This window comes from Colobus angolensis, unplaced genomic scaffold (genome assembly GCF_000951035.1).
Source record: "Colobus angolensis palliatus isolate OR3802 unplaced genomic scaffold, Cang.pa_1.0 Scaffold503, whole genome shotgun sequence".
In the NCBI taxonomy this organism is placed as follows: Eukaryota; Metazoa; Chordata; class Mammalia; order Primates; family Cercopithecidae; genus Colobus; species Colobus angolensis.
In genome coordinates this window covers 1,815,114-1,833,939 of record NW_012118522.1, presented here as the reverse complement: position 1 = coordinate 1,833,939, position 18,826 = coordinate 1,815,114, and the positions used below count along the sequence as shown (strand labels likewise).

General features: G+C 39.3%; 1 protein-coding gene across 2 annotated transcripts in view; it reads left to right on the top strand.

Annotated features, from left to right (window-relative positions):
- Positions 1-7,358: 7,358 nt before the first annotated feature.
- SUGT1 (SGT1, suppressor of G2 allele of SKP1 (S. cerevisiae)) overlaps positions 7,359-18,826 on the top strand; it is a 35,669-nt gene continuing 24,201 nt past the window's right edge. Inside the window, exons 1-8 of one of the 2 annotated variants that reach the window (XM_011960099.1) lie at positions 7,365-7,625; positions 7,713-7,770; positions 12,141-12,231; positions 13,025-13,094; positions 13,798-13,868; positions 16,110-16,203; positions 17,572-17,627; positions 18,025-18,041. In XM_011960099.1, coding sequence (XP_011815489.1) covers positions 7,588-7,625; positions 7,713-7,770; positions 12,141-12,231; positions 13,025-13,094; positions 13,798-13,868; positions 16,110-16,203; positions 17,572-17,627; positions 18,025-18,041 — 495 coding nt within the window. In that variant the 5' untranslated portion in view covers positions 7,365-7,587. Of the gene's footprint in view, positions 7,626-7,712; positions 7,771-12,140; positions 12,232-13,024; positions 13,095-13,797; positions 13,869-16,109; positions 16,204-17,571; positions 17,628-18,024; positions 18,042-18,826 lie in introns of both variants that reach the window. The other variant, XM_011960100.1, reaches the window with a different exon arrangement.

Here is an 18,826-nt window from a genome sequence, read left to right as displayed (position 1 = left end):
CATATGTGACACTGCAATAACTGCCTGTTGATATGTGTGATTCCAACACTAGATTATTAAGCACCAAGATTGCAGTCATTTTAGTATCCCTAATACCTCACATAATATCTATACATAGTAGGGATTCAATATTTATTAAGTGAAAAAACTAAATTTTCTTCTTGCCTTTTTTTTTTTCTTTTTTGACACAGGGTCTCGCTATGTTGTCCAGGTTGGAGTGCAGTGGCATAGTAACAGCTCACTGCAGCCTCGACGTGGGCTCAAGCAATCCTCCCACCTCAGCCTCAGGAGTAGTTGGGACTACAGGCGTGCACCACCACATCTGGCTAATGTATTTTGTAGAGACAGTGTTTTACCGTATTGCCCAGGCTGGTCTCGAACTCCTGGACTCAAGGGATGCTCCTGCTTTGGCCTCCCAAAGTGATGGGGTTACAGGTGTGAGCCACTATGCCTGGCCTCCTTGTGCTAGTGTTCTCATGTTGCTTACCACCATCCATATGCTTATGACTATCAACTCTTTATCTACAGCTCTAAATGTGTTTTAAAAAATAGCTTTAGGCCAGGCGTGGTGGCTCATGCCTGTAATCCCACCACTTTGGGAGGTTGAGGTGGATGGATCATGAGGTTAGGAGATTGAGACCATCCTGGCTACGGTGAAACCCCATCTCTATTAAAAACACAAAAAATTGGCTGGGTGTGGTGGTGGGTGCCTATAGTCCCAGCTACTCGGGAGACTGAGGCAGGAGAATGGCGTGAACCAGGGAGGTGGAGCTTGCGGTGAGCTGAGATCTCACCACTGCACTCCAGCCTGGGCGACAGAGTGAGACTCCGTCTCAAAAAAAAAAAAAAGCTTATAGGGCTATAATTGACATAAAGCAAACCACGCACATTATTTAAAGTGTACATTTTGAAGTGTTACATATATATACACTCGTAAAATCATCACCATAATCAAGATAGTGAACATACCTATTACCCCAATATGTTTCCTAATGCCCCTTTTATTCTTAAAATTCCACCCTGCTCTCCAACCCCCATCCCCACTCAGTAAACCACTGATCTGTTGTCTGTCATACAGATGAGTTTTAAAATTTTTCAGGATTTTATATAAATGGAATCATACAAAGTGTGCTATTTTTGTCTGGTTTCTTTCACTTAGCATAATTTTGAGATTCATCCATGTTGTAGTGTGTAGCAATACTTCATTCCTTTTATTGCTGAGCAGTATTCCATTGTATGGCTATACTGGCTATACTACTGTTGTTTTTTGTTTGTTTGTTTTGAGACGGAGTCTCGTTCTGTCACTCAGGCATGATCCTGGCTCACTGCAACCTCTGCCTCCTGAGTTCAAGCAATTCTCCTGCCTCAGCCTCCCGAGTAGCTGGGGCTATAGGTGCACGCCACATTTTTTTGTATTTTTAGATGAGACAGAGTTGACTGGACTAGTCTCGAACTCCTGATCTCGGGTGATCCACCTGCCTCGGCCTTCCAAAAGTGTGGGATTACAGGCATGAGTCACTGCGCCCGGCCAGCTGTACTACTGTTTATCCATTCACCTGTTGATAAACATTTGGATTGTTTCCAGTTTTCAACTGTTAACCATTAAAACTGCTATAAATAGACATTCCTATACAAACATTGCATGAACATGTTATTTCATATCTCTTGGGTGCTAATTGTGTAGCAGTGGTCTAAGTCATTTTATGGTTGTGCCTTTTTACATTCCTACTAGTGGTGTATGAGTCTTCTGGTTGCTCTACATTCTTGCCAACATGGTCAGTCTTTCTTATTTTAGCCATTTAAATGGGTGTGTAGTGGTATATGGTTGTGGTTTTAATTTCTATTTCCCTATAGACTTACAGTTTCTAAGTTTTGAGAGATCTTCATATATTCTGGATGCAGACTCTTCATCAGAGATGTGATTGCAAATATTTTCATAGTGTAGAATCTCTTAAATTTTGGTGAAGTCTAATTTACAAATTTCTTCTTTTATGGATCATGCTTTTGGTGTGCTAAGAAATCTTTGTCTAACCCAAGATCACAAAGATTTTCTTCTAGAAGTTTTATAGGAGTTGTAGCCCCATAATCCATTTTGAGTGAATTGTTGTACATGGTGTAAGATATACATTGAAACTCACTTTTTGGCACATGTATATCCAATCTGTTGTAAAGTCTCTCCTTTTCAACTCTTTTTTTCTCCACTGAATTACCTTTGGACCTGTGTTAAAAATCAGTTGTCTACATATGGTTTGGGTCTGTTTATGGATTCTCTGTTGCATTAATCTGTCTATCTTTGCGCCAATACCACAAGGTTGACAAGTCTTGAAATCAAGTAATGTTATCTCTCCAACTTTGTTATTTTTCAAAGCTGATTTGGCTATTCTAAGTCCTTTGCATTTTCATTTGAATTTTTTCCCCCATTTGAATTTTAGAATCAGTTTGTCAACTTCTAAAAAGGAAAAGCTTTGGGATTGTTAAATGTATTTTATTTCAGAGATGGGGTCTCTATTGTCTAGGCTGGTCTTGAACTCCTTGCCTCCAAGCGACTCTCCTGTCTCAGCCCCAACAAGACCTGAGATTAGGCATGAGCCACCATGCCCAACTAGGGATTTTGATTAGGATCATGTTGAGTCTATAGGTCAATCTTGGAAGAACTGAGATCTCAACAGTATTGAGTCTTCTTGACTCAAGAATTTGGAGGAGCTCTCCACTTGTTAGTTTTCTTTAATTTCTCTCGGCAATGTTGTTTTTTTTTTTTCTTTTTCTTTTTTTTCTTTTTTTTTGAGACAGAGTCTTGCTCCATTGCCCAGGCTGAAGTGCAATGGCCTGATATTGGCTAACTGCAACCTCCGCCTCCCGGGTTCAAGCAATTCTTCTGCCTCAGCCTCCCAAGTAGGTGGAATTTCAAGCACCCGCCACCACAACCAGCTAATTTGTTTTGTGTTTTTAGTAGAGATAGGGTTTTGCCATGTTGGCCTGCCTGGTCTCAAACTCCTGACCTCAGGTGATCCACCCACCTCGGCCTCCCAAAGTGTGAGGATTATAGACGTGAGCCACCGTGCCTGGCTGCAATATTTTTTAGTTTTCAGTGCACGTCTTGCATATCTTTTGTCAGATTTTTTTCAGTATTTAATATTTTGATGTTACTATAAATGTCATGGCTTTTAGCATTTTAAATTTTGATTATTACTGAGTTTGTTTTAAATCTTTTTTCTATTGAAGTATAAACTTTGTAAAGTGCACAAATCTTTTAAAAATTTTCTTTTTTTAAAAAAAACTTCTCTTTGGGAAAGCTTTATTGTGAAAAAGACACAAATAAGAGATTTTGTTAGATTCAGTTTGAAATTATCAAGTATTATACACTTAAGGATGGCTTCAATGTTAGACTGGGAAGGTTTTCTCTTTTAAATGAAAAGGATCCTTTCCTAGGAAGATGTTAAGTAATACAGTATAGATGACTATTTTTACTCTTCAGTTTGAAGATGAATTATCCTTCAATAAATGCCCACTTAATCCAGCATGGTTACTCCTCCCCTTCTTTAAATTACCAAAGCTAAGTACATTGGCATATTTAGTTATGTCATTTGCATATGAAAACTTTTTTTTTAACTTTTTTTTGAGAGCAGTCTCACTCTTGTCTCCCAGGCTTAGGTGCAATGGCCGGATCTCAGCTCACTGCAACCTCTGCTTCCTGGGTTCAAATGATTCTCCTGCCTTTGCCTCCCAAGTAGCTGGGATTAAAGCACCTGCCACCATGGCCCCACTAATATTTGTATTTTTTAGTAGAGACGGGGTTTCACCAAGTTGGCCAGGCTGGTCTTGAACTCCTGACCTCAGGTGATCTGCCCGCCTCGGCCTCCCAAAGTGCTGGGATTACAGGCATGAGGCACCGTGCCCAGCCGAAAACATTTTATTAATAACTTCTTAAGCATTTGTCTCTCCTTCCTCCCAAGATTTCAATAAACTGATGCCAAGAATTTATGGAGAAAATTATAAAAACTTTACTAAAAGATAGATATGAATAACCGAATGAAGCAAGCAATTACGTTCATGGATTGGAAGAGGCAATACAAGGGAAAGATATCATTTCTCCGCAAATGAATCTGCAAAATCAAAGTGAACAATTTGTTGTTGTTAAGAGACGCACACTATTATGTAGGCTGGAGTGCAGTAACACGGTAAGAGTCTCAACCTCCTGGTCTCAAGTGATCCTCCTTATTCAGCCTCTCAAGTAGCTGAGGCATGTACAACCATCCTTGGCTAATGCTTTTTGTTTATTTATTTTTTGCAGAGACGAGATCTCACCACCTTGCCCGGGCTGGTCTTGAACTCCTGGGCTCAAGTGATTTTCTGCCTTGGCTTCCCAAAGTATTGGGATTATAGGCGTGAGCGTGTACCCAGCCTGCATAAATCTTGTGCATAACTTGATAAAATTTTATGTTTGAATACACTGCCGTGATTACCAGCCAGATCAAGATATGTAACATTTCCTGCATCCAAGAAGATTTCTTCGTGCTCCTTTTCCCCACCCTCCCTGACAACCAGGAGGTTCCCTTATGATACCTCTCATCTAAGTGGAATCAATCATGATGTACTCTGTCTGGCTTTTTTTTACCACAACTTATGTATATAAAGTTCATCCATATCGTTGTGTGTAGTAGTCGTTCATTGTTAACTCATTGCTATGTAATAATTTTTCTCCTATTTAAGGACGTTTAGATTATTTCCAGTTTTTGCTACCTTGGGTAATGCTGCAATGAATATTCTTCTACATGATCATAAATAATAAATACTCTTGGGTATATGCCCAGTGGTAGAATTATTGGGTTATGGTCTATGTATAACTAGCTTTAGTAGAGTGTCTGATATAGTTTGGATATGTGTCCCCACCCAAATCACATGTCAAATTGTAATCCCCAGTGTCGGAGGTGGGGCCTGGTGGGAGGTAACTGGATCATAGGGGTGGGTTTCTCATGAATGGTTACGTACCACCCCCCTTGGTACTATCCTCGCAACAGTGAATTCTTGTGAGATCTGCTTGTTTAAAAATGTGTACCTCCCCCTACCCTACTTGCTCCTGCCATGTAAGATGGCTGCTCTACCTTTGCCTTCTGCCTTGATTGGAAGCTTCCTGAGGTCTCTGCAAAAGTAGAAGCTGCTATGCTTCTTGTACAGTCTGCAGAACCAAGAGCCAATTAAACATTTTTTCTTTATAAATTACCTAGTCTCAGGTATTTCTTTATAGCAATGCAAGAACAGACATACAGTACCACAGTTTTCCAAAAGGATTAAACTCTCACCAACAATATATGAAAGATACAGTTGCTGCATATCCTTGTCAGTGCTTGGTATTGGAAGTCCTTTTAATTTAAGCCATTCTGGTGGTAGTTTTGGTATCTCATTGAATTCAATGTCCATAATATATAGAACTTCTTCTCATGTTGGGTCTATAGGTCAGTCTTGGAATTCACCCTTTCAGAGGCCATACATTTATGTGTATTGGTGCATGGCAGAGGCTGGTGTACACACATGAGTGCAGAGCCATAACTGGGGCATACCTGAGACTAACCCTATGGTCTAAGAAGAACCTATGTTTGGAGTCCTGGGCTAAGGAATCCAGGAGTAGCCAACCCAGAGATTTCACTCCTTATCTATGAAGGACATCCACATCCCCGGCCCATATCTTAGGCTGGACAGGAAATCAAGGCCCTTTGTTTTGGGGTTCAATGGAGGTTGCTAGAAGGAGGGTGCTAAGTGAAAATCGTATACAGATTATATGCTTTTTACAAATAGTAGCAGTTCTCCAGGCCAGCCCACCACCACTGGACCACCCTTGTATGTAAGTCCTCAATAAACCTTGTCTCCTTCACTGGCTCTGCCTCTCTTCTTACAGTGCCATCCCACTTGGAGTCAGTGGGTTCAGAAGAACAATTGGCCATTTAGATCACATCTGAAAATTAACCAGTGTAATTCACAGTAACATTAAAAAATACAAATGAACATTTCAATAAAGGCAGAAAAAGCACTTGATATTCAATGCTTTCCTCCTGATGTTACGACCAAGACAAGGAAGTCCATTATCACTATTTTTACTCAATAGTGGAAATACTAGCCAGCAACAAAAGGCAAAAATAAATACAAATAAAAGGTATAAAGGTTACAGAGAAGTTAAACCATCTTTATTCATGGATTGCAAGATTTTGATCGCAGAAATTCCGAAAGAATCTACAGAGTATTACAAGTAACAAGGGAACTTAGCAAGATGCTTGAATATAAGATCAATATGTAAAAATCAATATTGTTTATTCTTAAAACGAGCAGAATATAGTCAAAATGCCATTTAACAATAAATCTAATGAAAGATATGTATGATCTCTATACTGCAATCTATCCAAGCACAGCTGCATTATTAAAGACCACTTAAATAAATGGTGGGGTAGAATGATACTCATGGATTGAAGGACTTAATGTTAAGATACTAGTTTTCCCCAAACAGATCTATAGATTCAATGCAAGTCCAGTAAAAATCCCATTTTTTTTTTTAACCTAATTCCAAAATTCACCTAGAAATACAAAGGTCGTAGAATAAGCCAAAGCAATCTTGGGAGAATAAGTTACAGGACTTAAAGATTTATTATAAAACTACATTAAGTTAAATAAAGTTAGACAAAGACTACTCCCTCTCGCTCCTCAATCTGCCCCCATCCCTGGAACGTGCTGGCAGCTTTCTCCATCCGATCTGCAAGCCTAAAGAGCGTTGAGGAAGGGCTGACCGACAAGCGTGGGAAACAAAGCGGCACTGAGACAACTTCAGGCCACCTTCCTCCCCTCAGTACCTTCGGATGGAAAAGGTTTCCCTTCTTGGTCTGGGAAGCCCACTAAGAAGAAATCCTGGGCTGTGGCGTTCTGGGGAAGGGCCGCCTGGCGCGTTGCCCCAGGAACCAGAAGGCTTTTCGCCGCTATTAGGGCAGAATGACTTCCGGTGAGTCCCAGCCGTTTAGGAGTCCCAGCCCAAAGATCGCGGGAATCCATGCGTCATCCGCGCCTCTGCTCCCGGAAGAGACCACACAGCCGCGAATGAGGTAATGGAAGTGAAAGGACTTGGCTACCTGTGGCAGCCATAATAAAAACTAGGGAAAATGGAAGCTCGAAGTAGCTTGCGTTATTAACGGACATACAAACGCCCCTAACCGCCACACGTTCCTGAGGGATGACAGTACGTTACAAAAGTGCTTCTAAACTACTACTGAAAGCTCCGTGGGAGTGCCCGCTGGCGTGGGCGCCGTGGAAGGGAGGGAGAACGTGTACGCCCCAGGCCTCAGTAACCATGGCTGCGAGGGGCGGGGACTGGGAGCACTGGTCCAGGGCCGGGGAGGGGCTGGGAGGAATAAGTCCTCCACCGTCCCGGCAGGCCCCGCGCGGGCGTGTCTCCTCTCTTCCGGCTAGCGGCACGCTGCGTGGCTGCTTGTTGGCTATTTAGGACGGAAGCTCGGTTGGTGTTTCTCCAGAAGTTTCCCCTTTGGGCGGTGGTGGAGGTGGTAACCGCGATAGTAGCAACTCCTGCGGCAGCAACAGTGACTACGAGGGATGGCGGCGGCTGCAGCAGGAAGTGCAACATCCCAGAGGTGCGTGTTTTTCTTTCCCTTTGCTATTTATTTTATCCCCCTTTCCTTGGCTAGTGAGCCCTGCTGAAGTCGTTGTTTTTCTGACAGGTTTTTCCAGAGCTTTTCGGATGCCCTAATCGACGAGGACCCCCAGGCGGCGTTAGAGGTGAGAGAGCCCATTTCTGCTTCCTCCACTCTCTTTAGGGGAACTGGGCCACTTCGGGGCCCGGCTGACTCGCCTTCTCCCAGCACCGCCGGACAGGGACGCAGGCTCTTGTTAATGCTGCGTCTCAGCCCCGGTATTGAGATTCTTGGTCTGCTTTCTCTGTTCCACGGTAGCCGCGTTACCCTAGACGCCTATCTCGCCCTTTCCACTCCTTACAGCTCCTGAGAAAAACCAGTATTTCTTGGGAGCATGGTTGGCGTTTGTAGTTGGGTTGAAAGAATTTTTTTTTTTAATTGGCATTTATGACTAGAAGAGAAAAGTGGGTTCTGGGCTGGGCTGAAAGGATTTTTGTTTTTAAATGACATTTATGACTAGAAAAATGGACTCTGGGCTCGATGAAGTTAATTTTTTCGTTTGACAATCATTCTTGCCATTCTTATGTAAAAGTGTCGGTATGAAGTGAGTCTATTGGAGCAAAAACCTTTTCCCTCACGTCCCTGAAACTTTCCAGATGTCTTATCACAGTTCATTATTCACTCATTTGTATATTCATCAAAAATTTTTTTTGGAGTGGCTGTGTGCAAAGGCGCTGATTGCTATGGGTTAAAGTCTTGGTTATATACTTAGCTAACCTAGAAATCACTTTTTGTAGGTGTACAGTGAAGACAAACCACAAAGCTGTAAAGGAATGTAAAAGAGCAAGAGTTAAATAATAAGAATTAAAGGAGAACCTAAAGATAAATGATGGTGTGGGTCACAGAATTTAGCCAGGAGTTTGTTTTTTGCGTTACATCACAGAGAAGAGGCAACCTGTTTTGTTGTTACGTTTAACACTTTGAGGCAAGACAGCGTTTTTTCTGGCTATGACTTTTATGAGAAATATGCCACATGGTACTAGAGCCTCCGTTGAGAAGATCTTTGAGCGGAGATCTGAAGGAACAAGGGAAATAACTTGGAAGCTCTGGGGGAAGAATATTCCAGGCAGGACCAAGAGCCAGTGCAGATCCTGAGGTAGGAGTGAAGTTGGCCTGTATGTGAAGCAACAAAAAGGCCCTTTTTATTAGAGGGCCCATTTGATTAAGAGAGAAGGTTGGGCAGGAAACTAGGAGCCAGGTCCTATAAGGCCTTTTAGGGTCCCGGTATGTTTTTTACACCTAAATATATAAACCTTTAGATACTGGGAGTAAGGCTTCCGGGATCGGTTTGGGGATAATGTTACAGAAAGCACTGATAATTTTTCTCCATAATTCCTTGTATTAGCTAGACAGCTATTACTTTTAATTTACATTTGTTATTGTTCTGTTAGACCTAGTGCTTCGTTTGGAAATCTGTTTTGTATAATAGTTGCTTTTAAACAATATTAACATAATGAATTTTATTGTCACTTTCCATCTTAACTGTACTTTTAAAAATTTTTATGGAGGCATGTATGATATATGTAAATAACACAAATTTTAAGTCTATAGTTTGATGAATTTTCACATGTTTACACCACCAGATTAAGATACAGAGTATCTCCATTCATAATGCTCCTTCGTACTCCTTCTGAGCCAGTAATTCTTACTGTCCTGCTGACTCCTGTTTTGACCTCCATCACAATCAATTAGTTTTGCTTGTTCTTGACTCATAAACAGAATCATACAGTAGGTGCTTTGTTGAATGTAGGCACTCTGTTTTTGCTTTAATCATTACGTGAGTATACATTCATATTGTGTGAAGCAGTAGTTCTTTTGCATTGCTGTGTAATATTCCATTGTATAAATATATGTTGTATAGATGTAAGCACAGCACAATTTATTCTAACAGTGGACATCTGGGTTTCTAGTTATTAACTAGCATAAATAAAGCTTCTGTGAATACTCTTGTACGTGTATTTTGGTGAACACATGCATTTCTTTTGGTTGTATGTACCTAGGAGAAGAATTGCCTAGGATAGTCATGTGGCTAGCATTAGTACCTTGGTTTTTAATGTGTGGCTCTTGGACCAGCAGTATTAGTATCACCTGGCAATTAATTAGAAGTGCAGCCAGGCACGGTGGTTCACGCCTGTAATCCCAACATTCTGGGAGGCCAAGGCAGGCGGATCACGAGGTCAGGAGTTTGAGACCAGCCTGGCCAACATGGTGAAACCCCGTCTCTATTAAAAATACAAAAAATTAGCCTTGCGTGGTGGTGGGCAGCCATAATTAGCTTCCCGCGAGGCTAAGGCAGGAGAATCGCTTGAACCCTGGAGGCAGAGGTTGCAGTGAGCTGAGATCGTGCCATTGCACTCCAGCCCAGGTGACAGTGAGGTCCGGCCATCAAAGGCGTTAAATCCCAGCACAGGGTTTTCAGTTTTATATGATCGTGGAGATGTGTCAAGAATTTGGAGGAAGGAAAATGAAATTTTCTGAATTACAAAACCTACTTTAAAAGCAGAATAGATGGTTAATTGGAGGAGAAACAAGGGATAGTGGATAGCAGGAAGATGGTGGTGCTGACCGGATCGAAGAATAATATCTGCATTGAGAGCATGAAGGGGAGTTGTTTTATGTAAAATGCACTGGACTTGGTAACAATTGGAATATAAGGGATGTCTCCTGAGTTTCTGGCTGGGGGAATGTAGTAGGAACTGGTGCCATTCATTTAGATAGCACTTAGGATGATAGCACTTAGCAGATTGCATTCAGCATTGGGGAATAGGTTTGAGGAGAGAAAGTAGTTTTAGGTTGTGAATATTTGTATATGAGTTGCCCCGGGACATTTCAGGTAGTCTAGAGAAAACTATGTGCTGCCGTTGCTCAGGGGCACTGTCTAGGCTCAAAATAGACTTGAGTCATCAGCATGCATCAACACATATGCGAAGCCCCCCGATAGTTAAGGAATCAAAGAATGTTTGTAGAGGGGAAGAAGCCTTAAGTACTGAGCCCAGTGAGAACATTAGTTTTTAAGAGGCAACAGAATGGTAAGCCGAAAGGCCTGGTTATTATTGTCAAGGGCCACAGAGAGATCAAGTCAGATAGGAATCAGTTGGATTTGATAAGAGGGTTATTAGTGATTTTGAGAAGATGAAGACTAGAGAGGCAAATATTTTTGTATTCTGTGGCAAAGGAGATGAGGTCAAAGTAGAGACCAGGGAAAGGTCTGAAAAAAAATTTGCAAGGAGAAAAATCAATACTTTTCATTGAGTATTTATCTCTGTCGTATTTCTTATCGTATTTCTCTTTGTCACCTCTGTGGCTAACATCCTTTTCTAAGCTAGACTTAATGTAGTAGTTTCCTAAGAAGTCTCCATTTCCAGTCCTGATTTGATAATGTATTCACCATACTGCAGCCAGAATGACATTTTAAAAAATAGTAAATTGGACCATGCCCTTATAGTGAACTTTCCATGGCTTTCCATCACACCTAAGGTCCAAATTCCTTATACAGCCTGCAAACTACAAAGTGAGGCCCTTGAAGTAGCATCGTACAGCTTCTTTGCTCTCTTGGTTTGAGCCACACTTTCTGTTGATTGACTGTAACCCCATGTGATTTGAGGAGCTTCTGTATATGTTGCTTTGTGAGAGTCACACTACTAGGGTAAAGCAAAGTCAATGATACATGTGGCTCTTGAAATAATTTTACCATTTAAGAAAACTACCAAATCCCTAGAGTTTGTAGTCAGTTGGCAGAAAATAAAAGTGTTCCTGCACTTGTCCTTGATCTCCCAAGTTGTGTAATCTTTTGCATCATTGGTTTTCCAGCTACCACACCTATATGTTGTGACTGCACAGGTTGAAAAAGTTTCATTCTCTAATGTTAACTCTTGATAGTTGACGTAGCCATCTATTAGGTTGTGTCTGGGCTTTGAATAGAATATTTAGTTGGGTTTTATTAGAGTTGTGTGCTATTGATAGAGATTAGAAGAGGGCCAGGTAAGCTTCATTGTGTATGTATTGATTGTCTTAACCTCCCTGAGTGCTAGATTTAACTTCTAGTCTTTTTGTATTGCACAGCTTCACATTTTCTAGGAATCTAAAATTCTATATGGTGTTTGAATCTTCTTCAGATTAGGAGGAGGAAATCTGTAGTGGTCAATATATAACAATTAAACTCTTTAGAATATATGAGCTGATAATAATGATCATTTACTGACTTCTGTAGACCAGGAACTAAATACTTTATGGTACACAGATACTACATTAGATTGTCTACTTTTGGGAGGAGGGGCAAGAGAAGTTGGGGAGATACTGATCCTTTTATAAGGAAAAACTCCAAGATTATATCCCTGTTAGCTTTTCTCCAAATAGCTTCTGACAATAAGTTACTTGATTAAAAATTATGTTTTAATTAGAATTTGATGGCTTTTTACGAACTTTTACTGACACTCAACATGTTTGTTTTTGTAGGAGCTGACTAAGGCTTTGGAAGAGAAACCAGATGATGCACAATATTATTGTCAAAGAGCTTATTGTCACATTCTTCTTGGGAATTACTGTGGTAACTTTTCTTATAAAGTATATTGCCCTTTTTAATAAGTTACTTACACATTTTACCCATGACAAATTAAAGGTTGTCTTTGAGAATTTTTAAATTGGTCTTTGATACAAGGTAAAGCTCAAATGTGACAGACATGTTGAGCAACACCCATTTAAATTTTATGGATGTCGCTTTTTCCTTCATTGGGTGGAGAATGTATACAGATTTCATTCCTAGTTATTGGGTACGCTGATAAAAAATAGCATCACATTTACTATTTGACAGAGTATTAAAATGAAATGCTTGTTTGTATTTATGAAAAAGAATGTGACCAGGCATGGTGGCTCATGCCTGTAATCCCAACACTTTGGGAGGCCAAAGCAGGAGGATCACTTGAGCCCAGGAGTTCAGGACCAGCCTGGGCAACATAACAAGACCACCTATATTTAAAAAGTAATATATTTCTGTGTTTTGTAACTTTAAAAAATTATTCTGATCAAGAATCTGAATAGGGTAAAACTGAATACCTTGAGTAAAATTACGTAGACGATGTTAATGAGACAAGGAGGTGAATTTTGTGACACGGCTGTATTCATTGACTGAAGAGCTTTAAGAAGGAAGCTAAATGTTAAGCCAAAAGGAAGATACAAGAGTAATTTATTTGAATTCTGTCTTGTATTAGCTTTTCCTAATTTAAAACCATTTGGCACTTCTACCAGCTTGAAAACTTAGAAATCTAAAACTGATTCATATGTTATATGTATTTGCTAAGGTCTGTAAATAACTGACTAAAAACCCATCTTTTTCTACATAGTTGCTGTTGCTGATGCAAAGAAGTCTCTCAAACTCAATCCAAATAATTCCACTGCTATGTTGAGAAAAGGGTATGCAATAGCTACTCTTCTTGTTGAGCTTAGTATAGATAGTAGGTGTTTAATTTGTTGAATGAGTTCATTGCAAGCTTTATATAAGTTGTAAAATTCTGTATTTATATGTTATGTAGCAGAGATATGATTCAATTTTAAATACAACTTATGGTTCTATTATTTTGTTAACCATAATACGTAATATGAGATCTATGCTTAGTAAATTTTAAAAGTGATGATTGAAGTAATTGAAAGATATAGATGAAGCTGATAGATTTCACATTCCTTTTTTTTTTAAAATCATTTGGAATTTACTATATTTAATTGACTGGACAGCATCCTATTCAGCCAAGCCAAATAGGCGACATTTGATGCTGTGAAAGCTCTATATCTGTGTACTTTATATCCCATCTTGTTTCTGTTGATAAGTATAATTATTCTTTAAGGAACTTCTTTAATTCCTTTGTATAATTATATTTTGGAGTAAGCAAGTCTGTACAATTAAAGTCAGATTCCTTCTGAAGTGAGTTCCAAAATTGAATTTTACTAGGAATTGTACTAGATGTTAAGAGTATATTAGAAAGTCTCTTGGTTTATTAACATATACTTAAAATAAATTTTTTATTTCAACAGTAGAAAATACTAAGTTTTTTTATTTAGAAAGAAGGCTGTTTTCCAGGTTTTTTGTGTGTCTTAATTTGTTTTAAATACATTCATGCAGAATATGTGAATACCATGAAAAAAACTATGCTGCTGCCCTAGAAACTTTTACAGAAGGACAAAAGTTAGATAGTAAGTATTAAAAATTATGCTTTAATAAACTTATCTATTTCTGTCTTAAATACCAAAGCTGAATTTTGGTAATGTTAATATCAGGTTAATTGTAGAAACCCAATACCTGTTTTTCTCATCTTAATTACATTTCATATTGATTGCAGATATGAGATGACTTAAAATTGATTAAATTAGCCTTTTGGCATTTAAATCACAGATGAACTTTACCATTAGAAGTAAAAAACTATGGAAACACTTATGCTGTCTCTACTTAGTCTGGCTTTTTTTTTCTAATAGAGAAGTGAAAGTGTAATTTGCCTTCTTGGTCAGAGGTCTGTTCATTTTACGTTATTCAGATTGCTGAGATGTGAAATCTTAACATTAAAGGTTTTTATGGAGAAGTGAAGTGTATGTTTGATTAAATTATGAGAGGGTACAGAAGGAACACAGTTTTGAGAGTATTGTGACTTTTAATGTTACATTTTTGAGGGGAATGTATGAAAAGTATCACAGTGGTATGGATATCTGGACATACAGAAATTGTGAGAGCCAAGAATTTTTAAATCTGAAAAATACTAAGAGGTGAGTAATCTCAGAAAATTGGAAACTACATAATCCTACTTGTACTATCATTTTATCTTTATGTTATGATAGAGTTTTATCACAGTTCTCTTAAGGAAGTGGTTCTTAACTGGAAACAATTTTGTTTCCCAGGAAACTATGCAGTGTCTGAAGAGATTTTTGATGATCATGAATCACCATTCATGAGGGGGATGTAGTACATCCACCATTCATGAGGGGGATGTACTACTGACATCTAATGAGTGTAAACCAGGGGTGCTACTAAATGCCCTATAATGCCCAGGACAGTTCTGCCTAACAAAGAAGTATCTGGTCCAAAATATCAGTAGTGCTGAAAATAAGAAACTTCACTCTTAGTGTTTTATGTTACATTCTTACTCTACTGTTTTGAATATTTGCTTTTCTGTTGTATACCTATTCAGAAAAAAGGATTTTAGCACAGATTATGCAAATGGAAGCTACAAATTAAAAAAGGAGAGGTCTGGGTGGTAAGGCTTATTCTCAAACTTGCTTATCCCAGTTTTGGTACGTGAATAATTAGGGCTATTCAGTCAGCAAACAGGGCATCTGCACTCTTAGCAAATTCTAGAGTCAAGTTATGTAGTGCTTTGATACTTAGCAAATTCTAGAGTCAAATTATGTAGTGCTTTTACACATATGTGAAAATCCTGAAGAAACATGAGTCATACCATTCTCTACATTTTCATTTTTCTTTCTTGTTTTAGCAAGAGAGGGTCTCATTCTGTTGCCCAGGCTGGAGTGCAATGGTGCGATCTCGGGTCATTGCAGCCTCCACCTCCTGGGCTCAAGTGATTCTCTCACCTCAGCCTCCTCAGTAACTGGGGCTACAGGCACATGCCACCACACCTGACTCATTTTTGCGTTTTATTTTTTTCAGAGATGGGGTTTCGCCACGTTGCCCAGGCTGGTCTTGAACTCCTGGACTCAAGTGTTCTGCCTGCCTTGGCCTCTGAAAGTGCTGGGATTACAGGCACCAGCCACTGTGTCTGGCCCCTAAATTCTTTTCTTGAGTAAGATCTTAATATCATGCCATTGACATTTATTTTTTAGTTATTTCAGAGGTGGCCTTCAGAAGAGGACCTGTTTGGTAAAATTGCTATTGAGGATATTTCACTTAAAAATAAATATGTCGGCCAGGCGCGGTGGCTCAAGCCTGTAATCCCAGCACTTTGGGAGGCCAAGACGGGTGGATCACAAGGTCAGGAGATCGAGAGCATACTGGGTAACACGGTGAAACCCCATCTCTACTAAAAAATACGAAAAAACTAGCCGGGCGTGGTGGCGGGCGCCTGTAGTCCCAGTTACTCCGGAGGCCGAGGCAGGAGAATGGCGTAAACCCGGGAGGCGGAGCTTGCAGTGAGCTGAGATCCGGCCACTGCACTCCAGCCTGGGCGACAGCGAGACTCCGTCTCAAAAAAAAATTTTGTCTTTAAATCCAGAAAACTTTTTTTGTTATTTTTTGTTTCTTTTTTAGTTTGTTTTTTGTTTCTTTGAGACGCAGTCTCACTCTGTTGTCTAGGCCATAGTGCAGTGGCGCGATCTCGGCTCACTGCAGCCTCTACCTCCAGAGTTCAGGTGATTTTCCTGCCTCAGCCTCCTGAGCAGCTGGGACTACAGGCATGCAGCACCATGCCTGGCTAATTTTTGTATTTTTAGTAGAGACAGGGTTTCGTCATGTTGGCCAGGCTGGTCTCAAACTCCTGACCTCAAGTGATCCACCTGCATTGACCTCCCAAAGTGCTGGGATTACAGCTATGAGCCACCATGCCCAGCCAAAATCTGGGAAAAAGTTAAGCTTTTAGTCTTCTATTTTTATCAGACAGGGTAAAGAATTTTTACCTTTTCCCCTCTTTGTGTGATAGATTGCTTAGTTTTAGTTACTGATTATTTAAAATAATAGGTTACTCAAATATAAGATTTTGATATAATAGTTCTCCTCTAGAATACAGTGTGTGTGAGAGAGTGTATTTAGAATTTTTTTTTTTTTTTTGAGACGGAGTCTCGCTCTGTCGCCCAGGCTGGAGTGCAGTGGCCGGATCTCAGCTCACTGCAAGCTCCACCTCCCGGGTTTACGCCATTCTCCTGCCTCAGCCTCCTGAGTAGCTGGGACTACAGGCGCCCGCCACCTCGCCCGGCTAGTTTTTTGTATTTTTAGTAGAGACGGGGTTTCACCGTGTTAGCCAGGATGGTCTCGAACTCCTGACCTCGTGATCCACCCGTCTCGGCCTCCCAAAGTGCTGGGATTACAGGCTTGAGCCACCGCGCCCGGCCAGAATTTTTATTAAGACTGGTATAGTTGGATTTCTTTTATAAATTAGTAAAGTAGAAATTTTTGTTAAGAAATTTCTAATTTAAAGTTTTCAAATTAATCTTCCCTGAAGTTAACTTGAATTAATAAGCTTTTATTTAGAGTACTTTTAATAGTTTTAACATATCTTACTATGCACGGTGACTGTTTAAATGTAATCATTGTTCTGTCTCCAGAAATGAATAATTTGTTTATGCATACATTTACACTGTTATCTGTAAATATATAATACATCACCTATAGCCTCTCGACTACCGTGTAACTTGGAGATATGACAAACTTCACAGAATTTAAAGATACTTAATATTGGTAGGAAGGGCATGGTAACAGATAAAGCCACTGAGAGAATAGTGGACTGAATAAGTATCTGCATTGAAGAGCAAGCTGGGGCTGGGAAGGGCTTTTGGACCTCAGCTCAGCTCCCAGTTACCAAGCCTCCTCCCCACCCTAACTGATGGCATATTGAGAGTCTGATTTACGTCCAATTTTGTTGTGTGTGTGAGGCAACTTCTCTAAGAGCAGCGAGATTGGGGGAAATGTAGATTATTTTTATCTGTGAAATTAATAAGGTTGACTGTAGTTAAAATTTTTTTAAAATCAAAATGTTTCATAATGAACAACTAAATGTTAAACTGTTGGTATATTGATAACTATAGTAGGGTTGGCAATAAGGTCTGTTAAGACAGATTTTGTTCACTGCTGACTCCCCAGTGCCTAGAACAGTGCCTGGGATATAGTAGGTATTCAGTAAGTATTGGTTGATTAATAGGTTGTGCAAATGAGTGATGTTATAGTCAGTTTTTTCTTTCTAGGTGCAGATGCTAATTTCAGTGTCTGGATTAAAAAGTGTCAAGAAGCTCAGAATGGTATGTGGGTCTCCCTTGGTATTTAGTTTAAAAAGAAATAAGCATCTGAATTTTTTTTGGTTTAAACAAATTTGTTTTTACCTTTATAATTTCTTTTAAATAGTATACGTTTCCTTAGATGTGGACTTCCAAAGATACACTGGTTTTTGCATAGCTTCTTATGTTGAAAGGGAGATTAGGGTGGATTTGCTTGTGTGGTGTATCAGTAAGAAATTACAAGAAGTCTAAGATGAATTCAGAATGCAAAATGAAACCACTTTTGGTTAGTTTTCTTTAGTTGAAAAGTATGTAGAATTTTCTTGCTTAATCAGTATGTTTGTGCTATAGAAATTATATAAATAACTTTGCTTATAAATGCACTGTTACCTGAAAATGTTTCCTTTTTATGTTTTAATAGGCTCAGAATCTGAGGTGGTAAGTCCAAAGTTTTCATTCTTCATGTTTTTATTATTTTAAATTTCAAATACCAAATATATTTGAGACAAGACTCAGGATGAGCTGTCTGAAGTTAAATATTGAGTAATTCCATTTAAGTGCTGGTTCTTCTAGGAACTGAAATAAAATCATTTTTTGATGAATATAGAAGTTTCCAGTCATGAAAATTACTGGCCTATTTTAATGAATTTAGTGTGTAAAGTTGATTTTGTGTGTTTTAGTATGGTCAGGATGATTATTTATCTTTTTGTTGCTAAAACCTTATTGCATTTATTTAGGTTCAACAGTTTGAATCATTTGAAGGGCTTTTTGTGATAGTCTAAGACAAAGAAAATTGGAAATTGACAGGGTCTTGCCCTGTCATGCTGGCTGGAGTGCAGTGGTGCCATCATAGTGCACTTGAGCTTCAAACTCCTGGGCTCAAACAGTCTTCCCACCTCAGCCTCCCAAGTAGCTGGGACTACAGGTGTACACCACCAAGCCTGGCTAAATATACTCTGTTTCTTTAAAACAATGTTGTTTTAGTTTAGGGAGTTGCTCAATGTTAGAACTGGCCATTTTATATAAGCAACCTTTTCTAATCATGTGTTTAGAAGTTTTCTGTTATTTAAAGCTCTGTTATTTTAGAGGAAAAATCTTTTATGAAATTGAAACTAAGATTTTTTTAAGTGCTGAACATTCCAATTTTTTTTTGAAAACTAGTCGTATTTAACAATTACAATTATCATACTTTGAATAAAATTTTCATGTAATTTTATATCAAA